General features: G+C 33.1%; 1 protein-coding gene across 2 annotated transcripts in view; it reads left to right on the forward strand.

The window, feature by feature from the left end:
• Positions 1-5,622, forward strand: part of LOC118449231 (uncharacterized) — a 51,699-nt gene extending 46,077 nt beyond the window's left edge. For both annotated transcript variants that reach the window (XM_035883597.2, XM_085658641.1), the window contains exon 2: positions 3,516-5,622. In XM_035883597.2, the coding sequence (XP_035739490.2) occupies positions 3,516-5,567 (2,052 nt within the window). In that variant the 3' untranslated portion in view covers positions 5,568-5,622. The remainder of the gene's footprint in view (positions 1-3,515) is intronic.
• Positions 5,623-12,500: the final 6,878 nt, after the last annotated feature.

Here is a 12,500-nt window from a genome sequence, read left to right on the forward strand (position 1 = left end):
TCTCTCTCTCTCTCTCTCTCTCTCTCTCTCTCTCTCTCTCTCTCTCTCTCTCTCTCTCGTCCCTCTATCTTTTTCTCTTTGTATTCTTTTCCTCTCAACGAAAGAAGAAGCCGGACCTCTTGGACGAACTCGACAATAAAAACGAACTCTCCCGACGCCTTTAAATTATTAACGGCATGGATTTTATGCAGTCGGCCTCGCGCATAAACATTCTCGTGAACTTTTCTCTCTCTCTCTTTTTTTATTTTGTTCGCCTATCCTCTTCCTTCTTCCTTTCTGTTTCCAGTGGCCGGGTATCACGTAATAAGAACATAAATTAAATTTTATAACCAGACAGAAATGTTCGAGGAAGGAACGTTTTATCGAAAACTCCTAACCCTCCCCCCTACCCCTCCATAACCCCCCTAACCCCCTCCGGATTTTTCTCTCTTTATTTTTTCTATTTACTTTTTGCGTGTAACATTAACAATATACACTGTTAAAGTTGAAATTAACGATGGTATAATAACTTGAAGAGGTGCATCAATGGATTATTATTTTCAAATAAATAATAATCGATGAATCTCGTACGTAACTTGCAATATGTTAAGATAATTTAATATCGTATGAATAAAGGATATTAAAGGAATTAATTGAGAATCGAGGAAATTAATAGAGAAATATATATATATATATATATATATATATATATGTGTTATAGAATAATTTTCAAAAAAAAAAAACGTGATAGATTTAATTTAATTCGTAAGAAATCAAAAAAAAAACTGAAGAACGATATATATATATATATATATATATGTATTTATATATATATAATCGTTTATTATAATATTGAATATTATTACATTATCGTGTAAACGAGAAGACGATATTATAATATATATGTAATAACACGTTTCTTCCGTATAAAATGATCATTTCATTACATTATTATTTTTAATCGATTATGTGACGGACAAAAAGAAATTATTATTTTTTTTATCGATTATTTACCTGTGAAATAATTAATTATTATTTTTCCTTATAGTTTGCGAAGAAAAAGAAGGAGAAAAAGAAAGAAGGAAAAAAGAGACGAGAAAAAAAAGAAAAAAAAGAAAAGAAAAGAAGGGAAAAAGAAAGATGAGAAAAATGAAAACAAAAATAAATTACTCGACTAAACTCCTCATTTTTTTCCTTCACGATTCACGCTCGTTTTTTTTTCTTCTTCTTCTTCTTCTTCTTCCCTTTTCTCTCTCTTTTTCTCTCTCTCTCTCTCTCTCTCTCTCTCTCTCGTGTCTTTTTCTCTTTTTCGTTCGGATGCTAATGAGAAACGGTGGTGGATTTTAAGTAAAGGCCGATGTTCGATGCTATTAAGTTCGACGGTAACAGGAAAAAGAAAAAAAAAGAGAGCGGAGATCAATAATAATTCTTTCTGATCTTGGCGCCAGTCTTGTATCCGAGAGAGATAGAGATAGAGAAAGAGAGAGAGAGAGAGAGAGAGAGAGAGAGAGAGAGAGAGAAAGAGAGATAACAAAATGTAATTTCCATAAACGTGGATCGTGTAAGAGGAAACTTCTCCTTCTCTCGTATTTTAAATGAGAAGAAAAAAAAAGAAGAAGAAGAAGAAGAAAAAGAAGAAGAATAAGAAGAAGTAGAAAAAGAAGAAGAAGAAGGAGAAGGAAAAGTAAAGTCGAATAATAATTAGCAATCGAAAAAGGAGTACGAGTTCTCACGGTCAAAATCGGATACCTTTGCCATTACGATATTATGATGATTTATGACATCGAAATGATTCTGACACTACGACCTGTATATATTTACTAGATGTCTGTTTGTGTCTATATATGTATGTATGTATGTATGTATGTATGTATGTATGTATGTATGTATATACGTATGTACATATGTACGTATGTATCTATACACACATACACATATCTACTTTTTCTTTCTTCTTCTTGTCAGTCACTATATTTTCTCTCACTCTTACAGTCGAAATAATACTATTCAGATCTATTGTTTGCAAATATGACATCTCGGATGCATTTGTGAGATCTCGTTTCGGTATTTTTGATTTTCTCAAATCGATCTTGATCCATTCGATATAAATACGTACATATATATATATATATATATATAGATACATACATATAAATTCTCAGATCCTTTTTCTTATTCGTAAGTCAAGGATCGATATGTTAAAAGAAAAAAAAGAGAGAGAGAGAGAGAGAGAGAGAGAGAGAGGCGAAGATAAAGAAAGAATAAAAAAGTGCATTGTAAGAAAACGAGACGTTTCGAGTAGTAATTCCTTTTATTTATTTATTTTTTTTTTTTCTTTTTTTTTTTTTTATTTATTTTTCATCTTCGAAAGAGATTATGAATAAATTATCAATAAACAATATTTGCATATACATACACACATATATTGTTTATTGATAATTTATTGTTAATTTATTAAAGAAAGAAAGAGAGAGAGAAAGAGAGAGAGAGAGAGAGAGAAAATCACAAAACTCTTCGTGCAAATGATTTTTTTTTTATTATTTTTATCAATATAAAAATCTCCTTCTTCTACAATAATTTTACAAGGATATAATACACTGCGTACTGTTTTAAAGGAGAAGAAAAAAATGCAGAATGAACGAAGAAAAGAAAAGAGTGGAAAAAAAAACGTAAACAAAAGAAACAAAAAAAAAAAAAAAAGAAAAAGATCGAGGAAAGAAAATCTTTTTTTGATTTTTTTTTCTAACTGAAACATAACTGTCAGATAAATATTCGAAAGTATCGGATTTAAATGGGACATACTCGCGTTAAACTCGATCGATCGTCCTTGTCCTTACGACGGTTCCACGGCACATATACACATATCGTACCACCCACACGAGCATCTAAAGATATCAAAAATGACACTCAACGCTTTTTTCATACTTTATATGAACGATAAAATATATCCTCCCCTCGCTCCTCCCTTTTTTTCCCGTTCGCTCGTAGAGAATGATCGAGTCGTAAAGAAAAAAAAACAAAAAGAAAAATAATAATAATAATAATAATAATAATAATAATAATAATAATGATAATGATAATAAAAAACAGAAGAAAAAAACGAGAAATCATCTCCCCTTACCTCTCCCTTTCTCAGAAGAAAAAAAAAAAAAAAAAAAAAAGACGAAGGTTGAAGTAACTCACAGTGAGATAATTCATTGTGAGATAATTTACTGTTCATTCCGAATGAATGAGGTTCGATCGACGCCGCGACTACGTGGTACACGTAATTGAATGAACGATAAATAATATTTTTCTTTTTCTTTTTTTTTTTTTTCTTCTTCTTCTAAGTCAAGTTTCTGAGTAGAAAGAGAGAGAGAGAGAGAGAGAGAGAGAGAGAGAAAGGTAAAGTGGTAAATGGGTTTAATTCGAATTAAGATTTAAGTAAAGCCTGATCCGATTCAATCGGACTTATCCCGTAATAGCTCGTAAACGATAAATAAAATCTTAAGGTGTATTGAATTATCTCGTTAACGCACGTGCCCAATCTCTTTCAGGTACTGCTACAGGCGGCACTGGTGTGGGAGGAGGTACGAGCCGCACCGGCAAAGAGGAACGACATACTAGCTGGGACGGAGTTCCTTTCTGTCTTCATAAACGGCGCTATGGCGCCGGCGCCACAACGGCGACGAGGATTCCGTCGAGGTGGTCACTCGTCATCGTCGTCGTCTTCTTTGTCTTTGCCGTCTTCGTCGTCGTTATCGTCGCCGTTATCATCGTCATCGTCATCGTCGTCGTCGTCGTCGTCGTCGTCGTCGTCGTCGTTGTCGTCGTCATCGTCTTCGGCTTCGTCTTCGTCTTCATCTTCGTCTTCGTCGGGTGACAGCGTTAGCTCAGAGTCACAACACGAAGCTTCGATATATAGAATCTCGAGGAATCCAAGTGGCCGAATAGGTGGCATCGCTAGAACATCGCAAAATTCATCAGGCGGACGTAATCCCGACGAGATCGTTCGTTTTTATCCAATAAGCCGTGAAAGAACATTCGACAATGGACAACAAAATTTGGCCTCGCTGATCGACGATCTCAGTATGGCTACGAGCTTCTCGCCGAAAGTTAACAGCAACAACGACAATAACGATAATAATAATAATAATAGTAGTAATAATAATAATAATAATAATAATAATAACAGTAATAATAATCATCAATCGTCCAGGTCGAATGGTACCAGCAATGTTAGCAATCACAGAGGAACTAGCAGACAAAAGGTTATAGGCGTGAGCGTAACTTCGACGGTCGAGGCTACCCCATACAAAGTCAGAGTTGAGCATTACGATAGCTCTGACGCTGGTATAATCACCAGGCCGCCTACTTTCATTTCGACGCCTAAGAAAAATTCCGATAGGTCTACGTCTAGGACTACTTCTTCACGGTCGGTAACCGAGAGATCTACTTCGCCAACATCTACGAGTCCAACGCCAAGTAGGACAACTACAACCGTGATGACACCTTTACCGGCTCGTTTGGTCACCGAGGAACTAACTAATATCGTCTCGGAATCAAATAGAAGTGAATTCACCGTCGACGAGAGTTTGCCGAGAACAAGCTGGCGTCATCGGAGTGGATCGATCACTCCAAGAACAACGAGCAAACATACCTCGGTATATGGATCGTCCGATAAGCAACGTTTGGAAAGCAGTACTATATTGGATAATGATAATCAATCTGGTACAGCCGAGGTAACTGAAGAAAATTACGAACTATCCGAGGAGAATTCTGAACCGCATGAAATACACGAGGAACCAATGGAAATAGATTCGGAACAATTACAGCCGCAGGGTAGGAAAGCCGGTAGACATTACGAGGGTTCTCACTTTAACAGAGCCAATTTGAAATACGGCCAATCGTCGAAAGGTTTCAAATCGTCCCGACAATATAGCAGTGAACCCGCTAAGGTATACAGCGAACCTTCGAAGGTTTATGGTGAACCGGAAAAAGTCTATGGCGAGCCAGCTAAGGTCTATGGTGAACCATCGAAGGTTTATAGCGAACCAGCCAAAGTCTATAGCGAACCAGCTAAGGTATACGGAGAACCGGCTAAGGTTTATGGGGAGCCTGAAAAAATCTATGGTGAACCATCGAAAGTTTATTCGGAACCATCGAAGATCTATTCCGAACCGGCCAAGGTATATTCCCAACCATCTAAGACCTATGGCGAACCTAGCAAATTATATGATTCGGAAGGGCAACCATTGATTAGAAGAAACGAACACGTGTCAGGTGATGAACCTGACGAGGAAAATTACGAGGTCGATGAATCGGTCAGTGTCGGTAGCAATGGGAAAGCTTATGGTCCCCAATTGACGATAACCGAGGCACCAAATTCTTCGGACGTTGAAGATGGTCACAAGGTCGGTTACGTCGAGGAAGGTCGCAATTATCACAAGTACAGAGTTGAAGAAAGGACACCCGATGGTTTCATCGTTGGTGAATATGGCGTCGTCAGTCATGACGATGGCTCGCTCAGAGGTGTTAGATACACCGCTGATGGTACCATAGATCCTAGACTGATCTACGACGCGCTTATGAAGTTCCTGGCACTCTGAGAATCGAAAAGAAAGATGATGGATATGAAAGAAAAGGGGAAGGCCTTTTTTTTTCCCTTGGGGGAGGTCTATTAAAAAGTGAAAAAAAAAAAAAAAAAAAAAAAGCGAAAATGATTTTCGTTCGAACGACCATTGTCGTTGATGGAAGCATTAGTTTTTTGTTCTCTTTTTCTTTCTTTTTTTTTTTTGTTCTATTTTCTTTTTTTTTTGTTCTTTTTTTTTTTTCAATGATACATTTTATCATATTTATTTAACGTTCTCGCTTAACGCTTAGTGAGCGCGGAAAATACGATTTACTATACGTATAGATCCTATTCTTTGATGCTCGTGTTTGTTGACCAAAAAAAAAAAATAAAAAAAAAAAAGAAAAAAAAAAAGAAAAAGAAAAAAAAAAGATTTGTGTCTTCCATCGACAGGGAGTTTAACGAGAGATACGCAACGACTGATTTCTTATATTAATTTTTCTTCTTTCTACTTCTTATTCTTCTTCGTCTTCATCTTTGTCTTCTTCTAATTTTTTTCTTTTTCTTTTTACTACTATTTCCTTTTTGTTTTCTTGCCAACTCAACTGCCTCACAGAATATTATAATTTTTAAGCGATCGAAATTTTTCTTTTTCATCTTCTTCTTCCTCTTTTTTTTTCTTTTTCTTTTCTTTTCTTTTCTTTTTTTTTTTTTTTTTTTCTGTTTTATTTAAGACATCAAAATATACGAAATATATTGGACTTTTGACAGTTGATCGATCGATCGATCGATCGATCGATTGCGAGATCGATGAGTTGTCCCTTACAAAAAGTTGATTCTAAAGAAACTATCATGAACTTTTCTAACGTTATTTTGTCTTAAGTATGTACAAGAGTGACCTTCATCGATGATCGCTTTGCATGCTAGCCGCCTACTCGAAATGATTCTTTTTTCTCTCTTTCTCTCTCTCTCTCTCTTTCATACTTTCTCTCTTTCTTTCTGATTTTCTTATTCTCTCTCTCTCTCTCTCTCTCTTTTTTGGACTCTCAAAGGCTATATTTGCATCGATCCTGTTTTACGAGAATTAAATTGATTTGATTTGGTTTATTAAGGGAGAAAAGAAAAATGAAAAATATATATATATATATATATATATATATATATATATATATACTTTTATAAAAAGAAAATATTAAACGAGATGGACGTTAATTAAAATTCGTTAGAGCATGATAAAAGGACAGAGGATGCAAAATGAGATAAAGAAGAAAAAAAAAAAATAATAATAATAATAATAATGTTTGTTTCTTAAATAGACAATAGTTAATTCGGACGACGTTCCTTGTGTAATTTAATCGATTTCTTTGCACATCTTTCTTTTCTCTCCTTTTTTTTTTCTTTTTTTTTTTGTTTTTTTCCTTCCTTTTTCTTTTTTTTCTTTTCCTTTTTCCTTTCTTTCTTTGTCGTATCTCGAAGGAAAAATAGAAACAAAAAAGAAAAAAGAAAAAAGAAAATAAGGAAGAAAAAGAGAAAGAAGAAGAAAAAAAAAAGAAAGATCGAGAAAATACGTGCATAATATGGGGGGCGAACGTTAATACGTTGATTAGATAAAATGTAATAAATATCGGAGATGACGCTTCTGCGATGAAGAGGTTAATACGAAATGAGAGTAGCAGCTGCCCGAGCCTTTTTTTTTTTTTTTGGAAATGGAAAATATCTTTTTCCTTTCTTTTTTCTTTTTATCCGATTGCGCGGCGAAAGAAAGAAAGATATTGAAATATTCGTCCAATCGATTTTTTTGTCTCTTTTTTTTTTTTTTTTATCAAACACATCGAAAATAAAGAAAAAGAAATATAAAGGATTCGTTCGAGATTGATCTGTTTTATTTATTTATTTATTTATTTGTTTATTATTTTTTTTTTCTTTTTATTGAACGTAAAAAAAAAAAAGCAGAAGACTTCGTATGATCGATTTTTTGTCTTCGTTAATTTTTGTCTCTTTTGTCGAACGTGTAAAAAAAAAGAAAAAAAAAAAAAAAAAGAAAAGAAAAGAAAAAGGAAAGAAAAAAAAAAAAGACAAAGAACAAATAAGAGAAGAAAGTGGAAAGAATTCGTTGGATTGATTTTTCTTGCCGTTTCTTTTTCTTTTTCTCTCTCTCTCTCTCTCTCTCTCTCTCTCTCTCTTTCTTTTTTTCTTTTTTCCTTTTTTTTTCTGTTTTTTTTTTTTTCTTTGTTCCTTTGCTCTTCTTTCTCGATAGAAGAAGGCTCCGCAGCTGCGACCGAACATTTTACCGACTTGTCACGGCAGCGTTTTCGACGCTTTACTTTTAAATTAAGTATAATATTAATTTAGAAATTAAGTTTAAGTTAATGTTAACGTGTTTTTTTTTTTTTTTCTTTTTTTTTTTTTTTTTTTTTTTTTTTTAATGTTAATGTTTAATATTTACTGTTAGATTTAAGGTTTTATTGAATTGAATTGATTTGTATTGAATTGAGTCGAGTCGAATTGAATCGAATCGAATCGAATCGAATCGAATCGAATCGAATTGAATTGAGTTTAAGTTGAGTTTATGTTAACGAACGAATTAATTAAAATGAATTATTAATTATATTTTGGTAACGGCGCAAACATTATAGTCGTTTACAAATGTCTCCTTCATGTATTTACGTCATGAATGGGTGGTATGTATGTATCTCAAATTGACGAGAAACGAACCTTTTTAGAATTATCTTAATGTGTCTAATCAATCTATCTCTGTCTCTTTATCTCTTTTCTTTTTTTTTTTTTATTTTTTTTATTTTTTCCCTTTCTCCCTTTTTCTTTTTTTTTTTTTTTTTTTTGTCTTTCTTTCGTATCGTTTTAGAACACGTTAGTTCATTCTTCCTCATTACCTCAACCTTTCGAGATAGTTCCTTTTTCTTGCTACGTAACGATGCCACTGTGTAATTCGCGCCGAACGAACTCTACGGCGAACGACCTTTCAACGAACTTTATAACGTAGTATCGTTCCCTTCGAGAGAGACCTAATCGAATTAAGAAATTTGCGAAAGTCCATTTTCCCCTCATCCTTCAGCTCGATATATAAGAAATGATATATTCAATATGGAGGAGCTTTTCCTATCGTTCCTTCTTCTTCTTCTTTTTTTTTTTTCTCTCATATCGTTTCTTGATTTTCTTTCTTCCTTCTTTTTTCTTTTGTTTTTTCTTTCTTTCCCCCCCCCGTTTTTTTTTTTTTTTTTCTCCTCACCTTTCGTCACCCTCATTCATACGTATCAGCGATGGCGCGAACGTTTTCTTCTTTTTGTCTGTTCTTCTTTTTTTTTTGTTTTGTTTTTCTTTTTTTCGTTTTTTTTTTCTTTCTTTTTCTGTTTCGCCCCTCGCCCTCCCACCCCCTCCCTCTTTTTTTTTTCTTTCCTTCTCTTTTACTCCTTTCGTGACGCGTTTAAGCTCAAAATCGAATCGAAAGAAAATGTTGCATTTGTCGAGCGTCGTTTATTTACAAATTGAATAATTTAAATTGAATGACAATAAAATAAATTTTAATATTTAACACTTTTCCAATCAATGTTATAAAGGCCGAGGAGGGGAGGAGGAAAGAAAGAAATAATAAAATGAGATCAAATCTTGAGATCTTTTTTTGAGGTGATAATTTTTTTTTTGTTTTTTTTTTTTTTTGTTTTTTTTTTTTTTCTATAATAATTCACAAAACTTTCGTTAAATTTTCAAAAAAAATCTACGAGTTCGCCATCGCTGATGTATACGAAATCAATCGCTTTTAATAATTCTTCTTATTAATTAATATTAATATTATTAATATTATTAATATTATTATTATTATTATTATTATTATTATTATTATTATTATTATTATTATTATTATTATTATTATCGTTATACGCAAAGAAAAAAAAGAATGATGAAAGAAAATTTTTTGTACTTTTGTATAGTCTCTTTCGTAAATCAACAAAAAAAAAAAAAAAAAAAAGAAAAAAGAAAAAAAAAAAAGAAAAATATCAACTTTCAAAGGATCTTCTCGTTTTTTTTTTGTTCTTTTAATTTTTCATTGAGATTAAAAAAAAAAAAAAAAAAGAAAAAATACAGGAAATAAGAGAAAGGACTCCGAACATGTTATAACTTTAAGAAAAATTCTCACGCTTGTAAAAGGCATGTAACGTAGATAATATTTACTGTATAAAAGCTCTTTCTCATGTATCGTTCGGCCAATCGTCATATTTCGTTCTTTTTTTATTTTTTCTTTTCTTTTTTTTTCTTTCTTTCTTTTTTTTTTCTTCTTTTTTTTTCTCTTTTCTTTTTTTTTTTTTTTTTTTTTTTTTTCAAATGCAACTTTGTTGTAATAAATTCTCGTTGCCATAAGCACACGTCAGCGAGCCTTTCACTCTTTTTCTCAAGAATTATTAGCCCATATCCGTACAGCTGAGAAATCGACTACAGAAAAGTCTGGAAATTTAAACGGAAAGAGAGACAGACAGAGAGAAATAGAGAGAGAGAGAGAGAGAGAGAAGAATGAAGAGAGGGGGGGGATAGATAAAAAAAAAAAAGGTAAGTAGACAGATTCATTTTTTTTTCCCTTGTAAGCCATTATTTTTTCAACAGAAATTATTTGTTTTCGTTGTTCCATCGTCATTGTTACTGTTGTTGTTCTCGTTCCTTTTAATTAATATATATTTTTTTTTTTTTTCGTTTTTTTTCGTTTCTTTTCTTCTTTCTTTCTTTCTTTCTTTCTTTTTTTTTCTTCTTCTTTTTATCAATTTTTTAACGTTCAAGCGCCGGCACTACAAGTTTTCTATTTGATCGACTTCACGGCCATCGAGATCAAGTCGGCCAGTAAAACGGCGTCTGACTTTGCGTTCCTTTTTCTTCTCAAGTGGAAGAAGCCAAATGATTATTCGATCGTCCCGAGGCGACAGAGACGGAAGTTTTTGTCGACTCGAAAAAAAAAAAAAAAAAAAAAAAGAAGAAAAAACAGAAGAAGAAGAAGAAGAAGGAAAAAAAAAGAGAAAAAAGGAAAAGTTAAAATTTCAAAGAACGAATCTAAATAAAAAATATAAAAAATGTTCTTTAATCTTGAATGCACATTGGAATTTGATAATGATTAATAATATTGCCCAATGATAATTATTTCATTTATTATTTGAATCTCTCGTAATATATGAGTTTCAATTTAAAGAACATTAAATATTTCGAATCAAATCTGATAAGTTGAACGAGTGACAAGCTGGCCTTTGGATTTTTCGAAAATCGACGAATGACAATATTGAAACGATCGACGATTAATGAACGAGATATTTAAGGCTATACTTCAAATCACGGAAATCCTTTTAGACATACACAAAAAAAGAGAGAGAGAGAAAGGGACGAATAACGCAAAGTGTACGTGCATAAACGAAGGAGAGATTTTTCACTCTCGAAGAGGGCACTGAACGTCCTTGAAATCCGTGCTCCCTAGCAAGCCTTCGGGCCATCTTACGGTTCGGACTCTACGCTTCAACGCCCACGCATGTTCATCATATTCGTCCAGCTATTACTGACTCAAACCATTGATTTACCATCGCGTAATTTACACACTTCATCCCCACCAGTCTATCTATCTATCTATCTATCGATCGATCGAACGATCGATCGAACGAACGAACGAATGAACGAACAAACCCCCATCCTTCTCTATCCTCCTACACTGACCGCCGTTTTATCCTATTTCTTTATTCATCCGTGACGTGAAATATCCTTAATCGAAACGGTTGGAACCATCGTTTTTGCCCTCCCAGATAATCCCAGGGTAAAGTAAGTAAGTAACTTGGTGACGCAAGATAATGTATAAAGATTCCATGGGAGAGCAAAAAAAAAATTATAGAAAAAGGTATACATATATACGTACATTATATACATAGCAAATCAGATTTCATTCGATCGCATTCCAATGTCAAAAGACCCCGCCCATCTTCGTAAACCAAGTAAAATTCTCTCCTATACGTTCTCATAAATAATGATGATAATAATAAATCGTATCTATCTGCCAAGAGAAAATCAAAAATTTTTCGATTTTAATTCAATTAACGACTTCGCTCGAGCGAAATGATATATCTTTATGGTAATAGAAAAGAGAGAGAGAGAGAGAAACAGAGAGACAATCACGAATAACATAAGCAACTTATAACAACGTCTACTTTATATGATAATTCCTACGACAAAATGTAGATTAACGAGCACCTCAAGTAGCAATCTCGTATTTGTGGTATTAATTAATCACGAAAGGTGAGCGTTAACTTTTCGTTTATTAAAAACACTTTTGTGTGATTTATTATTGAGAATGTTCAGGCCTTTTGCTTGTTAACGAATGATAGATCTAGATGTAAGAGAACAAACGAAAATAAAATAAAACAAAAAAAAATACATATATATATATATATAATGTTAGAGCAGAGCGAAGTCCAATTTCGAAAATTAATGTGCTATTCGTTGTTACGAAATGAAAGGAAAAAAGAAAAAAAAAAAAGATAACAAAATATCTTCTAATTAAATTTCTCTCCCAAGCGATATTTTTAGATATCTTTGAAAGAGATATACCCCTTTAAAACAGACAACCCTTTCTACCGCTAAATAAACGACAATGATAAAACAGAGTATCGTACTTATCGATCGATGGTAACGAACTATATGACCGACCGTGCAAGAGTCATTTAAAGAGCGCCTCGATCGTTTTGTACAAAAATCATGCAATGATTTTAAAGGGAAAGGATGAGTTTGCACAAAGATTTGTGTAAATAAGGGCACGCGACTGACAAGGCGATGGTACTCGATCATGCCGACCTATATATAAACGTATAACGTATGCTCGGACACAGTTCGCTAGCTTATTGTGTAAATAAATTGAAACAGTAATCCCCCCTCTTGTTCGTTCTTGTGACAGTCGTGATAATCGAAAGGACGTTCTTTTTTCTTTTTCTTTTCT

Source organism: Vespa mandarinia, chromosome 8 (assembly GCF_050613455.1).
Source record: "Vespa mandarinia isolate Hongniang chromosome 8, ASM5061345v1, whole genome shotgun sequence".
NCBI classification, from domain to species: Eukaryota; Metazoa; Arthropoda; class Insecta; order Hymenoptera; family Vespidae; genus Vespa; species Vespa mandarinia.